This window comes from Hydra vulgaris, chromosome 09 (genome assembly GCF_038396675.1).
Source record: "Hydra vulgaris chromosome 09, alternate assembly HydraT2T_AEP".
In the NCBI taxonomy this organism is placed as follows: domain Eukaryota; kingdom Metazoa; phylum Cnidaria; class Hydrozoa; order Anthoathecata; family Hydridae; genus Hydra; species Hydra vulgaris.
Window position 1 is genome coordinate 36,937,759 of NC_088928.1, and position 21,774 is coordinate 36,959,532.

Sequence of the window (21,774 nt, forward strand, 5' to 3'; positions counted from 1 at the left end):
TGTTGCTCAAGAATGAGAAGAGTGCAGAGGGTAAACTTTGTACAATGTACAAGAAATTGAGGGCAAATGAAGAGAATAAATGAGTTATTTGACATCTTAAATCAAATCAAATATAAAAATACCTTGTCCCCATATTGAATAAATTTGTCCGTTTCTTTCCTTTTTTGCTTGTTCTTCTTCTTTTTTTGCCTCTATATCCTGCTTTCGCTTTTGTCTTTCTTTTTGAGAAACATAGACTTCTTCATCATCATCTCCTTCTTCATCATTTTCTGCAACTGTTTTTTTTACACCTAATGTAAAAGTTACTTGTTAGTGCACAAATTCAAAAAAATTTAATGTTGCTGGCTCCACATTGTTTAGACAGTTTTCGATTATGATGTTTCCCTACTTATATATGACTTTATGGAAAAATTATATAAACTTTTAACTAGATTTCATTCCTGCTAATAAAATTTTGTTTCAAAACCATCACAGAGAAGATTACCTTTCAAGCACCATAAGCTTTATTTACCCTGACCCACAATTCAATAGGAGTTATATCTAAAAATTTTCTTTCTGCTAAGTAAATTGTTTTTGTATTTAAGTTATTTTTAAAATTAAAATTTTACAATACAAGTATTACTTTTATTAGTAGTTATTTATTTTGTTTAATATTACATAAAGTCTTGAAATTTGTGAAGTAGATTTAATAAAAGAATGTATAGGAAACTTTAAAATTACCTACATTTTAGACTAAGAATTGTATTAAAATAAAGTTTGTGTACAGAATATATTTTACAGTTTTTGTAAAGTACTGCAAAGATTTTTTAACAATGTAACGTTTTGCAGTTAAAGAAATCCACCAAATAATAGACAATAAAATTTATAGTTCAGTTATTTAACCATAAATTTGCAATTTTAAAAATAACTTTACTAAACCAGATCACTCGTATAACTATTATTATTATTACTCATGTATTATTATACATACACACACATATTTATATTATACATATATACAGGCCTCGGACAGAAGCGAGAGCTTTAGCTCTTGCTCACACTCCCCTAAATCGGTTTACGGGAGCATTTACAGCTCTCGCAAAAGTATAATTTTTTCTCAAAAGTGTAATTATCAGTGTAACTAAAATAAAAACACAAAGTCAATTTTATAAAAAAATAATAATAATAATTGCATAATAAGCTACAATGCTTTTCAAAAGACATGACTGCTGCAACAACAACAAAAAAATTGGACTAACTGATAATAATAAAATTATTACACTCTGAATTATTGCAAAATAACTTGTTTTATGTAATGAATTGTATATTTTATATATTTTATATATTAATTACTTAAACATTATTCACTTTTATTGTGGATTTTTTTATTGTTGCAATAATTCTTAAATTTTCTGCATTTCTTTTACAATAAGAAAATAAAAGTTTTTTCATTAAATTTTTATAGCTGTCAAACTTTATATCAAATAAGTAATGTTGTCAATAAATAAATGGATAGCTAATGTGAAAACCCATAGACAACACTTGTCTAAAGAATTTTTTCACAGCGCAATAAATGACACTTGTTATGTATATATTCTTGTAACATTAACGTTGCAAGCATATGGTTGTAACAAGTATAAAACCAATGTTTTTAATAAGCAATTTTTTTAATGAATAAATAGATAGCTTGCGCTAAAACAAAAAGTATATATATATCATTTATATATGTTGTATCATTGCGTTGAGAGTGAAATCTCGTAGAATTTCATTCTATAATACATTTTACTTAGCAAAATAAAAATCTTTTATTTTTAGAACTAAATATCTATATACTTTCATAATATTACTTATTTCTTTTATTTGAACATATTAGAGTGTCCTAAAAAAACAACATTTTTGAAAAATATATGCTGCCACCCCCTTAATGTGTGTTATATGATTAAAAAAACACTGGTTTTTAAAAAAATTGTGAATAAAAAAAAAATCTTTTTATATATAATATTTTATTAAGTCTTAAAAATAAAAATTTACTTAATAAATAAACTTTGATTCAAACAAATGTGAGAAAATCTAAAACTTTGATTCAAACAAATGTGAGAAAATCTAAAACTTTGTTTTGTATGATTTTATGTAAGGCATATCTTATTAATATAAAAACACTCATTTTGCTATTTTTTGTAAAGATATTTCTTAACAATTGCTTACATTCTACAATGACGTTTAACATAAATGTGACAAAATAGCATAAAATCGCCAAAAGAAAAAACATTAAAAAAACATATAACAATATAAATATATTAAATATAATAATAATAAATTAAACGTATATAGATATACTTTTACCAATTTTTTTTTGCTGATCTAATTCTGAATGAAGAATAATGAAGCATATTGCTGTCCCAACCCAAACCCTCAGCCAATGTAATGGCAACACCCCTGCATGTTTCCCTATACCAGCCAATGTATGAACAATGTATGATCCTCACAGATCCTTAATTGATATGATGTCAGATAACTATTCTTCATGTACTTATATATTTGTGTATGGTGTGTGTGTATTTAGGTCCCTTAAACATTAGACAGGTATTTAATATTATCAAAAAAAAAGTCTTCAAAAGTATATCATGTTGGGTCTCAAAAGAAGCAAAATTTCAAAAATAATCATCATTTTATAAAAAAAATATTTTAAGTTTAAATAAAGATAGGTAGGTAAATAAATTGACAGACATATTAAATAGACAGATATATTAAATACCTGATCTATCTGCAACTCCTTTTACAACTTTATCATGAAAAAATATACTTTCGTCACTCTTGTTCTCAAGCAATCCACTAAAATCATTTAAAATTACAAAATACAACACACACAAATTATTCAAAAAAGTATTCAAAATATAACTTTAATTATTTAAGTTTTTAATACAATTTTAATATATCATATTATTTCTGCATAACAAGTACTACATAAACTATTATAATTAAAGTATTAAAAAAAAAAGATTTTTTTAAAATTCTCATTGCAATGAAATTTCCTAAAGATCTATTTGATCTATAAGTTACAAAATACATGTATTATTTTATTGTGTGAGCAACAGTAAAAAAAAGTCTCATGGGAAAAAAACCTAGAATCTAGAAACCAAATATTTTTTGGATGTTTCTTAAACAATGGTATCAAGAAAAAAAGGTGCAATAACTATTTTTAATTAAAAAAATTTTATATGTAATAAATAAAAATAAAAAAAATTAAGTAACCAATCCAAAATTAAGTTATTGCAAAATAATTTAAATTTTCAACAAAAAATTTAAATTTAAATAACCGAATGCTTTTGCAGCTTTTAAACTAGCACTAACAAGGATAGAATAAGGTTCATAGAACAGAAAGGGGCATACAAAGTTAACAAATAAAAGAAGTTTGTTGGTTTATAAAAAATATCAACTTTTATGATAAATCGAAGTCTTTTATCATCAAACTTTTACGATGAAAGTCATAAGTATTTAACAGGAAGTTAAACAATTTCTGTTAAAAAATGTTAGTTTAAAAAAGTTTGACCATTACTTTGTCATAAAAAGATTGCTAGGTAGCAGTAAAAGTGGTTTACTATTTTTGCTTATATATTATTTCAAAGATTAAAATTCAATTTTAATGCAGAAAAAATTATATAATATCTCAGACCTTATTAAAAACTAAACTAAAGAAACACCTTTTTTTTCTACATTTGCGTGATTTGGATTTTTCATAATGCTTTTTTTATTTATTTATACTTGATATTATGAAAAAGTACATGCATTTGCTGGTTGTTTTACCAGACATTAATCTGTTTTGCAGATCAAAATAGAGTATTTTTATTGATTTATTGAAACTAGAAGGAATAGCAACCAAGATTTACAGGCTCTTTCTACCCTTACAATAAAATTGAGATTTTATATCAGTTTTCCTTTCCCTAAGAATGTTGCCTTCATCACAGCTAAAGAGCCTCACTTAACCTAATATAGGATCAGTTTAACACCAGTTTTTTATTTATTTAAATGGATTAAGAATTAGACATTATCAGAGTAGTTTCTATAAGTAGACCAAAGCAAGCATAAGACTATTTGGAGAAGGGTTTCAGGTAGTTTTTTCAATTATAAAGTGATATAAAGCTTGCATTATTAGCTACAATGTTTTACACATAAATAAAAATAATATTTTTATTTATGTGTAAAACATTGTTAAATATAACTATATTTCCTAGAATGAAACCTTAAAACAAGATTATTTTAAATCAAAAATAAGTACAAAATTAGGTTAAAGTCATTTTTATCTTTGTTATCAAAATTTTTCATTGTTATCAAAAGTTGTATTAAGTTGATCCTATGATATTGTTTTTTGTTTGTTTTTTTCAAAAGAAAAAAAGTATGAGTCAAGGAATCAAAATATCTTTTGAGCGTTTTTTTAATAATATTTCGTTTTTTTGTAAAAAAATCTTTATTGAGTACCCGTACAAATTTAAAGGAAATTTGTATATATTTTTACATAATAAAAAACCAGGGTTCTAGATCCAGTAGTTTTGCATTTTTATAATAACAAGTGCTTGTCACAGTTCATAGTCAAATATGACAGGGGTCATTAGACAAGGCTAAAATGTTCTTTTTTTAGATTCTAAAAGTATTTAACTACTTTTTTCTTATGCTTTCTTTACTTTTTACTTTTTTTTACTTTACTAAACTTTAGTATTCAACTAAAGTTTAGTAAACATTATCACAAAAATTTTTTAAAAATTGTTTGCACTTACATATAATAAAGTACAATGAATATTTATCATTAAATATTTTCTTTATTTGTAATTTTAAAAAGTTGAAATCTCAAACTTTTACTCTTTCAATTATATCAAAACCTTGTTATCTTTATTTGATCATCTCAAATTCTTAAAATTTTTACATAGAAATCTTATAATAAAAAAATTAATCATCATATTAATAACCTTATTTTATTTATTTATTTATATAATTTAAAATTTTTTTGAATTATATAAAAAAAATATAAATAAAAGGTTGTGGCAAATCAAATAATTAAACATTAAATTGTTTAGAACTTTTTTTCCGTTTTCTGTATAAATCATCGAAAATGCGGAAAAATTTTATAGACTACATATTTATTATCTTAATCTTGAAATATGGAGGTCTCTACTAATAACTTGCTACTACTAAAGAACTTGCTTCTAATAAAATAACTTTTCATGTTACTCTTTTCCTCCAAAAAATATATATTTTATTTTTTTGCTTGACAACAGAAAACTTTTTGGTAAAAAGAGAAAAGTAATGAAAGAGAAAATTAAGATTTTTTTTTCCAAGATTGATAAAACTAATGATGATGACAGTGATGATAATGATCATGATGATGAATATAACAATAGTGATGATGATGACAAAACATTGTCAGTGATGATGATGATAGTAGCAATAGTGGTGATGATAAAAAGATGATGGCAACAACAACGATGATAATGATAATGATAACAATTATTATGATGACAACTATGATGATGATGATGATGATGATGATGATGATGATGATGATGATGATGATGATGATGATGATGATGATGATGATGATGATGATGATGATGATGATGATGACAATAGTGATGATGATGAACTATATTTCATTACATTTATTAGGTTCTGGCTAGGAAACCATATACAAATTCATCACTGACTAAAATCAAGCTTGGTTGGTTGCCCATAGTTTTAATTTAACTTGTAATCTAGATAAGCCTAGACAAAGCATAAAAAAATTATAGGGTAAATAAACAGGAAATATATGGTACTAGGTTGCAAGAATATGAAATGAATGTAATGTGAAATTAATATTAAAACTATTTAAAGAACAGGTTTTAAAACATGTTTCATCAAACTAGATATAGTCATATTAAAATTCTCAAAGAAAAAATGTCTCAATTAGTGCATAATTGCAAATATCAATAGATAAATTTCTAGTTAAAATCTGAAAAACATATTATTAGCAGTTTTTTGTTATTACTGTAATACTTGAGAGCTTCATATTAAAGATATATCTAAAAATTATTAAATGAAGAATTTTAAAATAAAAATCTTTAAACTTGAAATATTACAATTTTTACTTCGATAAAAAGATTTGTTTTACTATTGTTACAACTTTACAAGTAAGGAAAGGAAAAATCGATTTAGAGACTTTTTATTTTTTTAAATTCATTATAGTACACTACACTGTAAAATGATATATTGTAACAACAGTTTAAAATACCCAGTTCTCTCCTCTCGTCTAACATTGTCTAAATGTTCTTCTACATCAGCAATATCGGTATGTTTTCTCCAACTTTTTTTTGACTTTTTACTGCCTTTGTATTTATGCGTTTTAATTCCAGCCATATTTACCATGTGAGATTGATTAAATTAAAAGTGTGTAACGTCGCCGAGGCAAACTTTTTAAAAACCGATGAAAATAAAATAAAAGTAAATGAAGAAAAAACAAAAAAAAAACAAAGCAAAAAATCAATAAAAAGTTAATTATATTCTGGAGGACATTTCTCTGATAAGTATTTGCGGGCGCTAAAAACTTACGCTATTACGGCGCTAAAAACGCTATTTCGGCAGTAAGTGATTTTGGTCCCGGATTTTTTATTGTGTGTTAAAGTCTTTTGATTATTTTTTATTATTTTGATTATTTATTTTATTATTTTGATTATTTATTTATATTATTATTTGATTATTTATTTATTACTTATTTTGATTATTGTAAGTAAATGAAGCATTTAAATTGTTAGTTATTAGAAAGAAAAAAAAAATTGAAAAAAGACAAATTTTCAATAGGAAAAGGAGTTATTTATTTAGAGGTAAAGCAGTAGTTTTTAGTGTTTGTGAGAAGTCTGTCAAGTAGAATAATCTTCGGAATCGTGTCGAATGTTAAAAAGCTGTTGCAACAGCAATAAAAATGAATAGCGTCGCAAATAGTAATAAAATACAGCAAAATCATTTGCCCAAAAATATCATCTTTTTCGTTCTAAAAAGTAAAAAATAAACTTTTTAATTTAAATTTAATAGTTCAGTAAACTAAAGATTGACAGGTCTGTGCAAGGTTTATATGAGGCGTTGCGAACGAAAGGGGCAAACCAACCAAGTTTCGAAAATCCGTTTTCTTTAACCATTTTTTACTTTAGTCTGTCATCTACAATATAACACAAGATCAACGTGTCAGTGGGCCTCTTTCTGACTGAAAATCCCTTGTTATTTACACGTGATAAAATCTGAAGAAACACACTTTGTAACGAGTAAAACGTTCGTCCGAAAGAGGCACAGCAACCAAGCACCAACTACCACAGAGGGGGAGGGGGTGTAAACTCTTCTACCACGTTGTAGGAAAAAGTGTAATTTTGCGCGCTTACTCAAAACTTGATTTTGGTTGGTGTGCCCCTTTGCAAATTTCAGTCTAGAAACTTCAAACGCGATTAAACTTCAAACGCCTCATATAGAAACCTGTCAATCTTTAGTTTACTGAACTATTAAATTTAATTTAAAAAGTTTATTTTCTACTTTTTATTAGAAAAATGATGATACTATTGAGCAAATATTGTTGCTATATTTTTTAAAAATGAAAAGATTTGTTAATTTAAAAAGATTGCTTTTAAAAACAAACCTGCAAGCAATTTAGTAGCTAATTTCTATATAAATGGTTAGTTTTTTTGTATTTCTATATAAACGGTTAGTTTTTTTGTTCGTCATGGAAGATAAAAATAGTCGAAAAAGAGTCATCAAATGAAAGAAACGATTATAAAAAAAATGTATGCGCAAATAGTATAAAAGTTATGTCGCAAACGACATATATATATACTTAATAAATAGTATTATTAAGTTAAATATAAAAAAACAGAAAAAAGTTAAAAACTTAAAAATAATTCAAAATATATAAATTGTCAGATCAATCCATAACCCTCAGTCTTTGAACGTACACTTTCTACATATATTATACCTATTTAGTTAGCATTGACAAAATAAATACATCGACTGGTATAATCAAATCAAATATATTTCGAAATAGTTATAACATTTCATGAAAATTTACAATAGTACAAGTACTAATATAAAGTAAATACCTGAATATACAACATAACCTTATAGTCAATGATAAAAACAGTAATAGTAACTGATAACAATAATATTAATTATAATAATAATGATAATAATAGCAACAATAATAATAATAGTAACAAAAATTTAGTGAATAATGACAGCGACAACAAACATTTAGTGCGAAGTAGAGAACGGTTAAATGAAAAGAGATAAATAAATAGATAAATAAAGAATGCCAAAGTATTGGTATTAATACTAACAATATTGGAATGAAAAAGTTTAAAAAATGGCAGATAGAAAGAAATTTCAAAATGTTAAAAATATCAAATAAAAAACTGAAGGATCACGAATTGATATACATAATAAAGAATTCCAATATTAGTTTGTAGAAACATCTAAGTGTATTTTTTTTAAAAATAACTAAAAAGCTTGATTTTGAATTTAGAGATTGAATTAAGAGATTTTAAATCAGGAGATAGTTTGTTCCATGAGCTAATAGATTGACATTCAATGAACTAATAGATTGACATTTAATGGATTTATTTCCATATTTAGCAAAGTGGTGTTTTGGAATAACTAAGTTTAAGCTACTGATGGAGCGAAGAGGATAGTGATAATTTGTACTTGTAAAGAAATTGTTGAATGACAGGGGAAGGTTTTTGTAATGATTATTCCAGACAAATTGGCGGTTAAGGAATACCACAAAGTCGCCTAATTTCAATATATTGGAGATTAGGAATAGCACATTAGATTTAAAGTTATTGTACTGAAAATATATTATTTTCGAGGCTTTATTTTGGAGATGGGACAACCTTAAAGTGATTTGTTTATGGGATTGTCCCCATACTTGACATGCATATCTTAGATGGGACCCAAAAATAGCATGATTTATATTTAGCAGAGTTTCTAGATTTTCATAATGGCGGACTTTGGCTAGCATTCCATTAGATCTGCTGAGATTCATTGCTAAGTCATTCAGATGGCCTTGAAAAGAAAGATTAGAATCAATTTAAATCCCAAGATATTTAAAAGAGTCTGAAGAATAAATTTTTTGTCCGCTTAGTCTGAAATTTAAGTGCTTATTAATTGGTGCCAGATTTGATTTAAAGATGATCAGCTCTGTTTTGTTAGAATTGAGAGAAAGTTTATTAGAACGAAGCCACTGAACAAGATTTCCAAGATCATGATTAATATATTTGTTGATTTTTTTAAGTGATTTGTCAACCAGTAGTAGTATAATTCATATTAGTCGATGTATTTATTTTGTTTTCGATACTATTCATTAAACTTATTTGTGACATCCTTGTTCTATTTTTGACTCTACTCATTAAATTCTTGCGAAATTATTTTTTTTATAAAAAAACAAAAAAAAAATTTTTTTAACTGTTATAAAATTTTTTAATTTTCTAAGTTACAGCGTCCCGCATGGTCTAGTGGCTAGGATTTCTGGTTTTCACCCAGGCGGCCGGGGTTCGATTCCCCGTGCGGGAGTATCTTTATTATCATGGCTTACTATATGACAGGCCTTGCCGACGCGCGGCTTGCGTAAAAAACTGGAGGCAAGATTAAAAATATTACTTTGCAGTAGTTTACACTTTCAGTTAAGTGATTTTCGCATGAATATAATATTTGTATGATATATCTACTAAAAGTAACTTATAAAAAATGAAAAGATGAATTTATTATTCTTTTTTTTTTTAATTTTGTTTATAACTAACATTGTAATATAACTATAAAAATTTTAAATTAACTTAAATGTATCTAAAACTAATTATGTTTAAACAATTTAGTATATATAGATTTATATTTTGCTTTAATTTCATATTAGCATTAACCACAAAATTTATTAATGGGTTTTTTAAGTATTAAAAATAAATTTTTGAGAAAAAAGAGATAAAATCTTTAGAGAATAAAAAGTAAATACAAGCTTTTTAGATATTTAACTAAACACTATTTTACAGTTTTTGTTAAAAACATTGCAAAAATTTTACTTTGCGCTGAGTTTTATCAACTTCTGCTTTGGCTCCTTGTGGGAACGAGGTGAATAGAGTCGACAATAATTATTAAATAGAATATTTGTCATTGTTAATCCATGATGTCTTTGCATACCTAATGAATAAAATTCTGATAGCATCATAAGGAGGTTACACAGTGATGACCAACAAGTGTCATTATATACTTCATAAAAAAGAATGTAACAGTAAGTTGCCCATTGACAGACTTTGTCACCAGGAATTGTTACACCTCCTCAATTTATGTCCTTTACAAAATTTCCATACGCTTCATAGAAATAAAAGGTGTCATCTGGATTTTCATCTTCACGAATAATGTACCCAGCAATATAAACTAATGACATTTTAATATCAACAGTCAATGAATCACACAGAGCAGGTAAATTGTCAATAACGTTGCAAATACCCTCGCTTGGTAAAAATTTACATTTTGGACAAGAGTGATCTGAACCTAGATTGGCTAACACATCTGAACTTTTCTCAAACTTTAATAGCAACTTAGTACGGTATATAGTTACTTTTTCAAGAACTTGTTGAACGAAAATAAAATAAGTTCCTCCTGAGCCTTGTCTTAATTTTCCAAAGAGCTTTTCTAATGGATCTTGTTGTAAACCATAATAAAATAGTAAAACCATAATAATAGTATTGTTGTAAACCATAATAAAAAAGTCTTTCATGTATATTTTGGCTTTTATAAAATATAAGAAAAAGGCTATACAAGAACTACAAACATCTATCGTATATAAATAGCGTTACTAATAACTGTAATATTCAGAAGACGGGAAGTGACGTCATTAATATTATATTTCATTATTACTTAAGTTATAACAGTCTTCTCCACATTAGGAAAGTTTTATGGCGGAGAGTATAGACTTAACCTCTGATATTATACTAGGAAAGAAAGTAGTCGTCGAGATACTTTGGCCTTTTCGTAACGCGTCCTGTTCTTGAGGGTATGTTGGTGAGATTCTCGGGAGTAGTAACTTTCTGCATAGGCTGACTAGGTACCGCTGTTGTAGGTGACTGATTACAAGGGATACTATCTATAATTGAATTCTCAACTAATTGGTTTGAAGTTACTTCGTTGGTTTCGTTCAGTTCTTCTTGGTTTTTGTTTGTTGAATTGCTGGTATTGTTGATCATCTGTTCAATGTTCAAATCCCCGGGTTGTTGTTGAACTGATTCTGTTGGGGGATTTAGGTCTTCTAGTGGGGCGAGGTCTTTTGTTAAAACAGTATCAATTTTTCCATTTTGAAATTTTATTCGAGCGTAGTGGGGCGATATTGTTTCTAGCAGTTGAACTGTGTCAACGAGTGGATCTCCTTTCATTCGTACTTGACGTCTGTAAAGAATTGTGGAATCCTGTTCTGTTAAGAAGTTAGGTAAAACAGTGCCTATTATTGATGAGCGTGGAAAGTTCATCATCCTCTGATGGGGTGTTTCGTTAGTGACGGTACACAGAAGTCCTCTTATGGAGGACAAAGCCATTTGCAATACTATTTCCCATTTTTCTTTTCCTAGACTTAAGGTTTTTAGAGCTAGACTAACAGCTTTTAGTATTGTTCCGTTTATTGGTTCACACTGACCATTGCCTTGGGGATGGTAAGGAGTGGTTCTAGTTTTAATTACTCCGTTCTTTTCTAGAAAAACTTTAATTTTTAAGCTTTCGAACTGAGTTCCACGATCTGTATGAATAGATGATGGTGCACCAAATAATGAAAAGAGACTAAGAAGTTGTCGTATAACAGTTTCAGCTGATATGTCTTGACAGGGGAATGCAAATGGGTAGCGTGAGTACTCGTCAATCACCATGAGAATGTATTTGTTTGTTGTAGTGGATTGTAAAGGTCCAACAAAGTCCATCGATAAGCGTTCCCAAGGCCTTGTTGCCTGAATGAGACGACCTGTGGGTGGTTTGTAAAAACGTGGTTTGAGTTCATTGCAAGTTGTACATTGGTTTGTTAATTGTTTGATTTCTGCGGTGGAGTATGGTAGATTTCTGGTTTTGCAGTAATGTATCATTCTTGTAACTCCGGGATGGCATAGCTGGGAATGGATACTGTAAAACGCTTTAGTGTTATTTACAATCGAGCAACATCTTGAAAGGGCATCTGCTACAATGTTTTGGTTCCCCGGCCTGTATGAGATTGTATAATTAATATCAGCTAATTCTAAACGCCATCGAGTTAATTTTTCATTTTTTATTTTTGTTGCATTCTGTTTATTGAAAATAAGGGAAATGAATCTTTGGTCGGTTATTATATTAATATATTGTACTGAGTTAATCAAATGCCTCCATCTTCTACAGCACTCCACTATGGCAGCCGCTTCTTTTGCAACTAACATGCTTCTTTTCGGCATTAGTTAATGTTCTTGAAAAGAAGGCAACTGGCCTGCCAAGTTGTAATAGTGTTCCTCCGAGTGCTGAGTCGGAGGCATCAGTTTCTATTGTTAATGAAACTTTTAAATTAGTGGAGGCTTGACAAGCTTCTACGAGTTTATTTTTGAGTATTTTTATTGCTTTTTTGGCATGTGGGGTTAAACCCTTTGTTGGAAAATTGTCTCTTGCTTGGGTAAGTGGGAGAGTTAATGCTGTGCAATTGTGTATCCACTTAGCGTAATAAGCAAATAAACCTATCATTCGGTTTAGCTCTTTTAACGATCTTGGCTCAGGCATATTTATCAGTGCTTCGTATCTTTTTGGGTCTGGCTTTATAGTTCCATTTTCAATAATGTGGCCTAAGAATTCGATATGAGTTTTTTTAAAGTTACTCTTTTCTTCGTTTATCTCAATGTTGGCGATTTTAGCTGCGTGTAGAAAGCGACTAAGATTTTTATCGTGCTCTTGGGCATCTTTTCCACCAATAGTTGTATCGTCGAGATAAGTGTATGTGTTTTCAAGTTTATTATCCTGAATGAATTCATCCATTACTCTTTGGAATATTGGTACTGCGTTTGTACATCCAAAGGGTAAGCGTTTGAACTCATATAATTTGCCATTAGCTTCAAATGCGGTTAGTTTGTAATCTTCAGGTCGTATTCTCACTTGATGATACGCCGATTTGAGATCAATTGTGCTAAAAATTTTATGGACTGCTATTTTAAGTATTAAGTCATCGATTCGTGGTGTAGGATATGAATCGAGCGGAGTGTGTAAATTAATTGTATTCGAATAATCGATCACGAGGCGATTTTTGTTTCCTGTTGATACTACAAAACATTGAGCTCGCCAAGGGCTGCGGCTTACTTGAATTATGTCTTTTTTTAGTTAACGGTTTATTTCATCTGTTATGACGGAGATATTTTTGGGAATACGTCGTGAGGTTGTAGCTACTGGTTTTATTTTGTTAATATCGATTCCAGGAATTAAGGCGTATGTTGAACATTTCATACTTTTGTAGCTAAACAGAATTTTAGAGGCTCTTTGTTTCCTTTAAAATTAATGGTAATTGAGGAATGACATGTTAACACGTCCATTCCTATAATTACTGGTGCTACCAAGTCGTCCACAACGAGAAATTGTACTTTTAGTTTTTCTCTAGCCAATAATAATGAACCATGGAAGATACCTTTAACTTTTAATGTCGAGTTGTCTGCCAGTGATACCTTTGAGGTAGATTGAGTATCGTATAAAAATTTCCATTGTCAAAGAAGTTTTGATGTAATAAAAGTTTTGTTGGACCCATTATCTATCAGTGCATATGTTAGATTTTCGTTTATGGTGACGTTAATTAGTCTATCAGGTGAGTCAATTGCTGCTATGACCGTAGATATTATTGTGTTATCATCCTTTTCGTTATATTCTTTAACAACTGCTGCTTTGGTATAAGTTTTGTTTTCTTTCTTAGAAAGACAGACAGTTGCCCAGTGGCCCTTTCTATAACAATGTGTACATGTAGAGTTTCGTGCAGGGCATTTGATTTTTGAGTGTGGATCATTACCGCACCAAAAACAGGGAGATTTGGTAAGATTATGACTTGCTGCAAAAGTTGGTAGCGTGGTAGTAGCTGTTTGGTTGTTGTCAAATTAAGGGCATCTTCGATGGCCAATTCCATCGTAAGAGCTGTTTTATAAAGTGACTCTAGATTGTCATCTGTAGCTTCAAGCAGTCGTTGACGAAAAGAAGGTGAGCGGATACCAGTTATAAAGGCATCACATATTAGTAGGTTACTATGTTGATCTGCTGTTAGAGGTTCTGTTGGACATTTTCTGGAAAATTGTTTTAAGTTACTCATAAAGCTTTCAATCGATTCCCCTTCCTTTTGTTTAAAAGAGCGAAGTTTATGGCGCATCATGATCGCTGTCGATCGTTTTTGATACTTGTTATCAAGAATTTTGATTGCATCGTCGTATGATCCTGAATTATCGTAAAAGCCTTCACTCCGCATAGAACGAATAAGACTTGAAGTTTACAGTCCTCTGGGATTGTGGCTTTATCTAGATAAATTGATAGCATTTTTTTCCAGTATATATAGTCTTCTTCGTTTGGTTCGTCGCACAGTACTTTTTTGAATTTTTTTGCATCCATACTGATTTATATTTATATATAATAAATTTATATATAATAAATTTCTTATATTTGATAAAAATGTTGTAAACCATAATAAAATAGTAAAACCGTAATAATAGTATTGTTGTAAACCATAATAAAAAAGTCTTTCATGTATATTTTGGCTTTTATCAAATATAAGAAAAAGGCTATACAAGAACTACAAACATCCATCGTATATAAATAGCGTTACTAATAACTGTAATATTCAGAAGACGGGAAGTGACGTCATTAATATTATATTGCATTATTACTTAAATTATAACAGATCTGTTGTAAAGTTGCCTAATAATACATACTGATGAGTTGTATCTAAAAGATATTTTGACAACTGAACCAAACCATAACAGGTCTGAGCTAAACAATTAGCAGTGTCTCTTGTTAGTAATTTGACTCTTTTTACTTTTTCTATTTTTTTCATTTGTATTGCAAAATCACCCATTGCAGAAAGTTTGCTTAAATTGTCATCATTAGCAGAAGCAATAGCAGCTCGATTAGAATCTTTCAAACAAATGTCTGCATATGGACTGTGAACATTACAAATTTTCCAAAATTCAACGACTTTAGAGATGAAAATAATCGTCCCTTCATTTTCATGCAGGTCTGGATGACTTTTTAATGCTGACAATGTTTCATCGCAAAACACTTGCAGACAAGTGATAACTTTTTGTCTTTCAATTGGATTTGGATAAACAGAAACTTCTGTTAAATTAGACATTTTGACAATGTTTTTCATTTCAAGCTTGTACAAATTAATAATATCAACCCACCGTGCTATTTTTTTTTTCCATCAATATAAAGTTCAAGTTCTTGAGTTTTTTCTGTGATCCAATTATTACGTATACTTTTTAATAAATTAACATAATCAAATAAAAGAAAAATATTGTCTTTAGTACACCATGCTTCTTTTTTTTCAAAAAAGTTATAAAACTTCTGATTGACTCTGTTACCATCACAGACAATAGCAACAACATTGCCCCCATTGTTTTTAATTGCATCAAGAGTCAGGGTTGTCTGTTCAAAAAAAAACTCAGCATCAAGTTCTCTGACTGGTAACATTTTGTAAAGAAATTTTGGTCCATTAAACAATGTTACAACCAAAAAGCTTAGTACTGTGTTTGCTAAAAGATGAGGTTTGTTAACTGATTTACCAAATACTATGCCACCATGATACTGCAACATTGGTTTAACATAAACTTCATCAAGAAGTAAAATGCATGTTTTTTTGTCTATCATCTCTAAGATTAGAGAAAATATGTCTGCTATAAGTAGTATCATCTAAAGATTTACATTTAGATGTAATTCTTCCTAAAGTACGTAAACTTGGAAGTTCAAAATCTTCTCTGATGGATTGTAGGCTGATCGTGAAAGAGAAAAATACTCAAATGCTCGCACAATTGTTTCAATTGGATACTTTTTTCCCCCAATTTTTATTCCCCCAAAGTTTTATTCATTGACAAAATTTGTTGATATACAACTTCTTTTTTGGGTGTTATTTCACAACAATTTAAAAATCTTAATGCTTCTTGGATATGAGAAAATTTGTTCATAATATAAACTCGGTTAGATGATAAAGTCATAACACTAATTTTAACTCCACAATGAAATGCTTCAAAAGTGAGATCTTTATATATGCAAAGAAGAAATCTAGCAATAGCACTTTCCTTTAAAAAGTCTGAAGACTGAATATATAATATATCATTGCATAAATAATTAATAATAGCAAAATTAAATTCATTAGTTTTTAACTTTTCATATAAAACATTAATACTTTCTATTTTTTCTTGTGAATTAAATATTGCTAACTCGTCCTCTTCTTGCCAGCTAACACTGTTAAGACTTTTTGATGTTTTTCTAAGTGGCATGGGTACAGTAGGAACTAAGCTTGGCTTTATACAATCAAATACTGACGGAGCATCACGAGGTTCCAGCTTTCCATAATCAGTAACAGTTAAATAATTTTTTTGGTCAATGTCTTTCACATACTACGGTGTAATTAGTATCAGGAACATTATCTCTTGGTATTATAACAATCCAACGTTTTCGTTCTTCAATGTTTCTTGGAAGTCTAAATGTTTTAACTCTATTCTGAAGATTATAATTGCCATTGCAATTATAATCTTCAGAATAGAGTTAAAACATTTAGACTTCCAAGAAGTCTAAATGTTTTAACTCTATTCTGAAGATTATAATTGCCATTGCAATTATAATCTTCAGAATAGAGTTAAAACATTTAGACTTCCAAGAAAAATTTGTTACACAACATCGACGAACCATTTTTTAAATACTAAATTAAATCCTTTGCTTAATCCTTCACCTCTCAACTAACTTTTTTTTTTTAATTTGGAAGTTAGTTAAAATGATTACGGGTGTTTGGTTATTGTAAATTTTATGCAAATATTAAACTTATACATATATATATATATATATATATATATATATATATATATATATATATATATATATATATATATATATATATATATATATATATATATATATATATATATATATATATATATTCAACTTAAATTAATTTTATTAAAAAAAATTTTAAATGAAAATTATTTTGTTTATTTGATAATAATTATTTATTAATCTTTTATAATTATTATTGTTACAAAAAACCCCACCCCGGTATTTATTTTGTAAAACTGCTTGTTAGTTTTTCAAATATAAAACTATCTTGCCTCCAGTTTTTTACGCAAGCCGCGCGTTGGCAAGGCCTGTTATATAGTATTATATAACTGTTATATGTTTATTACTGTTTTCAATATTTTGAAAATATATAAACTAGGAGTACTTAAAAGCCATTATTTAAGTCTGGAAGTGACGTCTTCAAAATGGCGTCCTATGATTCAACCGAATCGTAAATTTCAATTTAGAACCGAATGTGAGAAATTTATTACACAACCGAAATTATTTACGAAAAAAATTAGAACCGAAATAATTTCGATCGAAAGTCATAATTGTATTTAGAACCGAAAAAATTTCGATCGAATTATCAATCTTATTATCAATCGAATTGTCATAAATAATTTTAGAACCGAAAAAATTTCGATCGAATTTTCGATCGAAAGTCGTGAAATAAAGTTTTTAAATTAAATTAAAATATAAAAAAAAAGGATTTTGTAATTCGATCCAAATTTTTTTCGGTTGTAAAATTCGGTTCTAAAACTTTTTTGGTGCAAGAAAGGATTTTGTAATTCGATCCTGCAATGAAAGTATACTTTTCGGTTATAAATTTTTCGGTTGTGAAATATTTCGGTGATATTTTCGAGGATAAATATTTTCGGCTCTATTATTTGACACGTTCAAAATAACTTCTCTTTTAGATATTTTGTAGAAAATAATTAAATAAGGCCACTAGTAATTTTTTACTTGTAAATTCCTACTAATTGAGGGGCCATCAATAAAGGACTTAATGGTTATAGAGGGGGAGAAGGTCAAGATAAAAAGGACAAGGGGAAGGGGGGGGGGGCGTCAGAAAAGTTTATAGAATTTTATTTTTAGTTTTAATAACATGGAAAACTATTTAAACATATTTTTATGAAGTCAACGTTTGGAAACGTAATGTTTTTATTTATCGTAAGTGAAGAAAAAAAGTTCGTGATGTAACATAATACATTATGTATACGTGATGTATACATAATACATAATACGTAATGTATACATAATACATTATTAGTTAATATTTTAAAAAAAATATTAACTAATAATGTATTATTTATATAAATAACTTTATATAAATAATAAATTATTACTTACATTTTTTTTTTAGATGTAATTACATATGAAAAAAAAAATTAACTAATAATGTATTATTGTAACCAGATGTTATTACAAATAGAAATTTTTTCAGATGTAACATCTGGAGAAAATTCTTCCAGATGTTATCAAACTTGGAGAAAAATTACCAGAAGTAGTTACATCTTTCTAAAGATGTTGTTAGAGGTTGTTGAATTTTCAGATGATATTGGACAGATGTTATTAGAGTAAAAGAAAAATACAGATGATATTGGACAAAAGTGTACAGATGATCTTGGACTACTCCACAGATGTTGTTAGACAGATGTAGTAATCTTTTACCATTTGTTTAAATTATGTCTTCGTATATCATACCTTGTAGTAGATAGGTTTTTAAAGATTTTGAATAAATTTATGTAGAATTTAATTCTCTATCTTACAATATAAGTAATTTATTTTTTGTCTAAAATAAATCTCTATTAAATAACTTGTTTTCAAAAGTGTATTATAAGTAATGTGTGAATAAGCAAACTGTAAATAAAGTACTCCAAAGCATTCAATAGTAGACTTAGTTATATTTGTTTTATATCTTTAACATCTTTTTATAAGTATTATAACACATTAGATTCTTTTTTTTGTTGATATTTTTGTCAATTTGCTAACATACATAAGTCAGACTCAGTGAAAACATTTTGGTTGTTTAAGCTAATGTTAAATAACTTATTAAATTGTATTAATATTTTAAAATGCTTTGTATGTAAATAACATGCTGAATTACTTATTAAATTGCTTTAGTATATTAAAAGTGTTTAATAATAATTAATAACAATAATAATTGCAATCAACACTCGTGCTAAAAACGTAAACAAATTGCAGAAGATCCAAATGATTATAATTATATTATTAACTTCAAATTGTTGAAATCATATGTGTATCTTTTTTCTGTCATGTCGAGAATGTTTTTCATAAAACAGACTTTTTATTATACATACATATATATACATACATATATATATATGTATGTATATATATATATATATGTATATATATATATATGTATATATATATATATATATATATATATATATATATATATATATATATATATGTATATATATATATATACATATATGTATATATATATATATATATATATATATATATATATATATATATATATATATATATATATATATATATATATATATATATATATATATATATGTATATATGTCTCACCTTTAGAATTTAATTTACAATGAATGAACCTTTAGAATTTAAGTGAGCAGAGCATACTTTTGAGGATTTGGTTGGTTCTTTTTGTCTATTAACTGATGCAATCCACTCGCAGTACTTCTTAGAAGACAAATCAAGCATTTTACTGTCTTGATGCCTAATAATAGCAGGAAAGCTATGGAAAGACATTTTGTCAAGGTCTGCTCTACTTGAGCAATCGTTGGCAAAACAAGTACTTAGCATAGTTTTATTGACAAGGATAAAATAATTTATAGTTTCTATGAAAAAAAATATTTTTACACACGTTTTAAAACAATCTCTTTTAAAATTTATAATGAAAATAAATAAACCAACTTTCTATAATTTAAAAATATCTTTAATTCAAACTTTTATTTTCGCCTATAAAATTCGAATTAGAGAAGTTGTACTTGATATAGCACACAATTCTGAAAAAAGTTGTAATGTATATTATTTTAAACGTGCTAGTCCAGCATTTTTTGATCAATATTAGCATATTTTTGAAATATGTGTATTTGAAAATCGATTTCTTAAAAACACAGATAACTTAAAACTCAGAAACATGTTTGTTTATAGTATCAACAAAAGTTTGTATTATCAAGTCATTATTGAAATCCATTATTAAGTTCCAGTTATTTACATTCATCGTTGAATTCAACTAAATCAGAAAAAACTGCACATGTCCAACACACTTTACTTTCAGTGGTCATATATAGAATTGTACATAAGGCCCACAACTAAAAACATTTTTAAATGACAAAGAGTTGCCTCTTCTGAGAAACTCATTGCACACTAATCAATGAAATGGTAGATCTTCTACTAAACATTATTACTGCTTGTTTGAATGGATACGTATATTCCTTGAAAATGTTTTAATACTTACAGATCTATTACGTATTTACTAGTACTACTTATAGAAGTCCTTGAAATGTTACAACTTATTTCAAAAAATTTTAGAATTTGATTCATGTCCTCTTCCCACTTTTCTTAAAGATAATGTAGATTTTTCAATCAATTTCGTCTAGTATGTATACTTTTACTTGCAAAAGTTTTTGATGCAAAGAACGGTTAGTTAAAAACACTTCTTTTAAATTTAAAGTTTAACTTATTAACAGCACCATGTGATAAGTTAATTTGTCAATAAAAAGTCTGTTTTATGAAAAACATTCTCGACATGACAGAAAAAAGATACACATATGATTTCAACAATTTGAAGTTAATAATATAATTATAATCATTTGGATCTTCTGCAATTTGTTTACGTTTTTAGCACGAGTGTTGACAGGGGCGTGGTGGCTCTAAAAAGCCCATGCGGGATTTTTATTAAAAGGCCTATATATGCGGGATTATACCATGTATGCTTGATGTAAAGGCCCATACAAATATATATATATATATATATATATATATATATATATATATATATATATATATATATATATATACATATATATACATATATATATATATATATATATATATATATATATATATATATATATATATATATATATATATATATATATATATATACAAATATATATATATATATACATATATATATATATATATATATATATATATATATATATATATATATATATATATATATATATATATATATATATATATATATATATATAAGAACTGACCTTATTCTAATAAATCATTAATACAAACTAACAAGTTGAGTAATACTATTTTTAATTAATAGTATTGTTTGTAATACTTCAAAAAAATGTGTAGCGACCACGTTTTTGTGTTGATTTTCTTAAAACACATTTTAACCGCAAGCAAATACGATTAGTATTTTACTGTTTGAAGAACATAGCCCAACACAAAATTAAAAATCAAAAATTTTAATTTTTTTATTATTATATAATGATATATATATTTTATTGTATAATAATATAAATTTTTTTAAATTATACATAATTTTATTCTAAATTAAATATTGAAAATCTTGAAAAATAAGAGATTCTTTTCATAGATAGTTTATGCTTTTGTTTAGTTCGGTGTTTTAACCTTTCTTAACATTTTCGCATTAACTCACAACAGCAAAAATGCCGCTCTAAAAATGGTGCCGTTATTGACATACTTTAAGCATAAAAGTTTTTATAACGTAGTTTTATTTAGCAGTTAGTTAAT

General features: G+C 27.3%; 1 protein-coding gene and 1 non-coding gene across 2 annotated transcripts in view; one reads left to right on the plus strand and one right to left on the minus strand.

The window, feature by feature from the left end:
• Positions 1-6,548, minus strand: part of LOC100213887 (ribosome biogenesis protein NOP53) — a 36,687-nt gene extending 30,139 nt beyond the window's left edge. The window contains exons 1-3 of the mRNA XM_065805573.1: positions 6,242-6,548; positions 2,735-2,811; positions 123-290 (exon numbers count right to left, since the gene is read on the minus strand). Coding sequence (XP_065661645.1) covers positions 123-290; positions 2,735-2,811; positions 6,242-6,375 — 379 coding nt within the window. The 5' untranslated portion in view covers positions 6,376-6,548. The remainder of the gene's footprint in view (positions 1-122; positions 291-2,734; positions 2,812-6,241) is intronic.
• A 2,935-nt stretch (positions 6,549-9,483) lies between these two features.
• On the plus strand, positions 9,484-9,555 carry trnae-uuc (transfer RNA glutamic acid (anticodon UUC)). The gene has a single exon. It is a non-coding gene; the product is annotated as a tRNA-Glu (tRNA).
• Positions 9,556-21,774: the final 12,219 nt, after the last annotated feature.